The following is a 2,782-nucleotide window of genomic DNA, read 5'->3' as shown; positions in this document are numbered from 1 at the left end:
GTCAAAGGACGGTCAAAAAGACTGCCGCCGCGTGGCAAGAGCGCGTCAAGTTGCGCTAACGAAACTTCCAAGCGCCGGTTCCGTGTGCCTCTGTCTCTGTCGCTCTCGTGTTCATCAGGGCCCCGCGATCAGATACCGACACCCACTAAACACATGATCTCCTCCTAATTCGACACCCACTAAACACATGATCTTCTCCTAATTCGAGAAGTCAATGCTCATCAAGGCACAGATTAAGGGTGCGATCCATATATGTTTAATAAACTCTGTACGATTGTGATGAATCATTGCTGCGAAGCGTAATTATTGTTAGTAATCAGATCGCCCATGCAGTTGCTCTCGGAATTTTGTTACAACTCCTCCTCCTCCGTAAAACCTAGTAATTGAGAGCTGTGTGAAGACGGGAGCTGCGATGAGATTTACGAGAGAAAAATGTGGGGAAGGGATTGGAGGGATTCAGTTGGAGACGTTAATGATACAAGCGCAAGTCAATAGCTGATAATAAAACCTGTAGAGTCGAAGGAATTTTATGGGGTTGGATTGGGAAATTCGCTGAATGTGAAGGTTTGCCATCGACGTTACAGTAGTTGGAATTGGAAGCAGCGACCCGAGGGAGATGGACATGAAACCTTTGTCATCGCAATTTCAGTAATTAGAATTTGAAACAATGATCCAAAGAAGCAAACCTCTAGAGACTCCGCAAATCCCATGTATATTGACACTCCTGATGATATGGAATATGTACACACAAATCTTGCCCTCCTCATGGGGCCTCAAAACAACGGAAAGAATTGTCCTTCATTCTGATTGGAGCAAGCAACTTATCAGAAGGGAATTAGAAGAGGGGTCGGGAATTGGAAAGAAACAAATTGACGGGGTGTGAGCCTGCATGTTGTAATTTTTGTGGAGAGAAAATTGATATGCATTCCTGCCGTAACGGCTTCTGCTTCTGTGTATCAAAGCCAAAGGGCTCCTGCAGCTTTCAATTGAGGTATCAGAGAGCCGGAGATGTGAGCAGCCATGAGGCGATCGACTCCGCCGACAAGTTTGCCACCGATGAAGACAGCAGGGAGACCGGGCGTGCCACAGAAGCCAGCTGCGCCGACGCCGAGCATGGTGGCAAGCACGTCTGCGATGTCGGCGCCGCGGGCATCCTGGTCGAGCTCCACCACGGCGGGGTGGACTCCCAGGCTGCACAGCAGCTGCTTCACCACATGGCTCATGCAGCAGCCGCTGCTGCCGCTGAACACCACCACAGCGTTCTCGGCCACGATGCTGTTGATCCTCCCATATGCGTCCGCGCCGCCGCTGTCGCCGACGGATCTCGCAGACGACGTCACCTCAGGCACCGCGCCAGCCGCTGCCGCCGCTGTGTTGGATGTGTACCTAGGCGGTGCCCCCCTGATGTTGTCCGGCAGCAGCGCCTTCACTGCCACCCGCTTGCCCGGATAAATCATCTGATCTGTGCTGCTGTATAGATGCTGCAGACTGCTATGCTGCAACTGGGTGCCTGCATGCATGCTGTATCTATATATTTATATATATAGTGTATATGCTGCAGATCGAGGGGAAGCTGAATTCTTATTGATCCGAATCAAGTAAGATTGCAGTTTCTGATTCTGTACCGATGGAGATTTGCGGCCATATACGGCTTGCTTCTGCCTAAGGGGGTTTCTGTTTGCTGCTCTGAGAGAGAGAGAGAGAGAGAGAGAGAGAGAGATTGTATGTATTCGGCTCTATGTTAGCTTGATCCACTTTCGAGGAGCCGGTGCGCGTTACTGTATGGCGCATGCAGGGTCGGGAGTTTTAATAGAGAGGGAAGCAGGGAGGTTGCAGACCGCCAAGCCTCGGAGACGGCGGTATAATGAAGGATGATGGTGATGATGATGTATGTGATCATGAGAGGCGATGATGATGATGAGCATGATCAGCGATGACGATTGCAGTCCGCGAGCTTTTGGGCGGGCTCACCGGAAGCCGCCCATTCGCATCCTCTCATAACGTCCCCAAAAGTGGCGCCCAATGGGGCGCGCCCTTCTCAAAGCGGCCCTTTCTCTCATTGGCCTTTTTCACTTGCCACGTGGCTTTCCTAGGGATAATCTTGCTCAAGCAACGGGTGCACACAGCCGAACCTTAGAGAGCAATCCCGTGGGCCCTTCCTTTACCTTCCCAATACACCAATGTTTTCGCAATCATAGCTTGGTTGCCCTAGCTATCACACCCTACCACATCAAGCACCAGAAATTGCTACAAGGGGATGCGTTTGCTGGTTGGCAATAGGCAAATAAATGACTTTCCTGCAAAAACCATTGAGTAAGTTCGGCAAAATTTTGCCATTCTTCGAAAGTCTCAGAAACACACACATACACATCCTAACAACTCTGTGATTCCTTACAAAATGTCATGTGGAAACACAATGCAACAAATGTTGGAAGTATTGTAGTTGATGTGATCCTCACAAGTTATTGTTTCTAATATCACTAGGTCAAAGGAAAGACAAAGCCACATTGGTTGGGAGTGTGCTATCATTAATGCATAGCACCAAAATATAATATATCTACCCAACTTGAAGCTTAAGTCACATGTTTAGTGAGGGTGATGGTGGTTTAGTGGCTCATTCCATTAAATAGAAACAACGATGAGAGCAACCATAGGTCACCAAAAAAAGGATAAGACCCCACTGAAAAGGTGGTAGTTCATTGAGGTGTTTCCACATCAAAACGACACATTAAAAGTCTACCACGAGAGTGAAGTTGGGTTGCAACTTTATGGTCTTAGAAGG

The 2,782-nt window shown here is 48.7% G+C and overlaps 1 protein-coding gene across 1 annotated transcript; it reads right to left on the bottom strand.

Moving 5' to 3' along the window:
• Positions 1 to 619: 619 nt before the first annotated feature.
• Positions 620 to 1,870, bottom strand: LOC148034051 (glutaredoxin-C1-like). The gene has a single exon (XM_087682056.1). The coding sequence runs from the start codon at positions 1,518 to 1,520 to the stop codon at positions 957 to 959; it is 564 nt and encodes a 187-aa protein (XP_087538182.1). The 5' UTR covers positions 1,521 to 1,870; the 3' UTR covers positions 620 to 956.
• Positions 1,871 to 2,782: the final 912 nt, after the last annotated feature.

Source organism: Lygodium microphyllum, chromosome 7 (genome assembly GCF_053477565.2).
Source record: "Lygodium microphyllum isolate KBCC chromosome 7, Lygodium_microphyllum_v1.1.10, whole genome shotgun sequence".
NCBI classification, from domain to species: Eukaryota; Viridiplantae; Streptophyta; class Polypodiopsida; order Schizaeales; family Lygodiaceae; genus Lygodium; species Lygodium microphyllum.
Note: the sequence above shows the minus strand (reverse complement) of the source record. Positions and strands in the feature narration are given on the sequence as shown.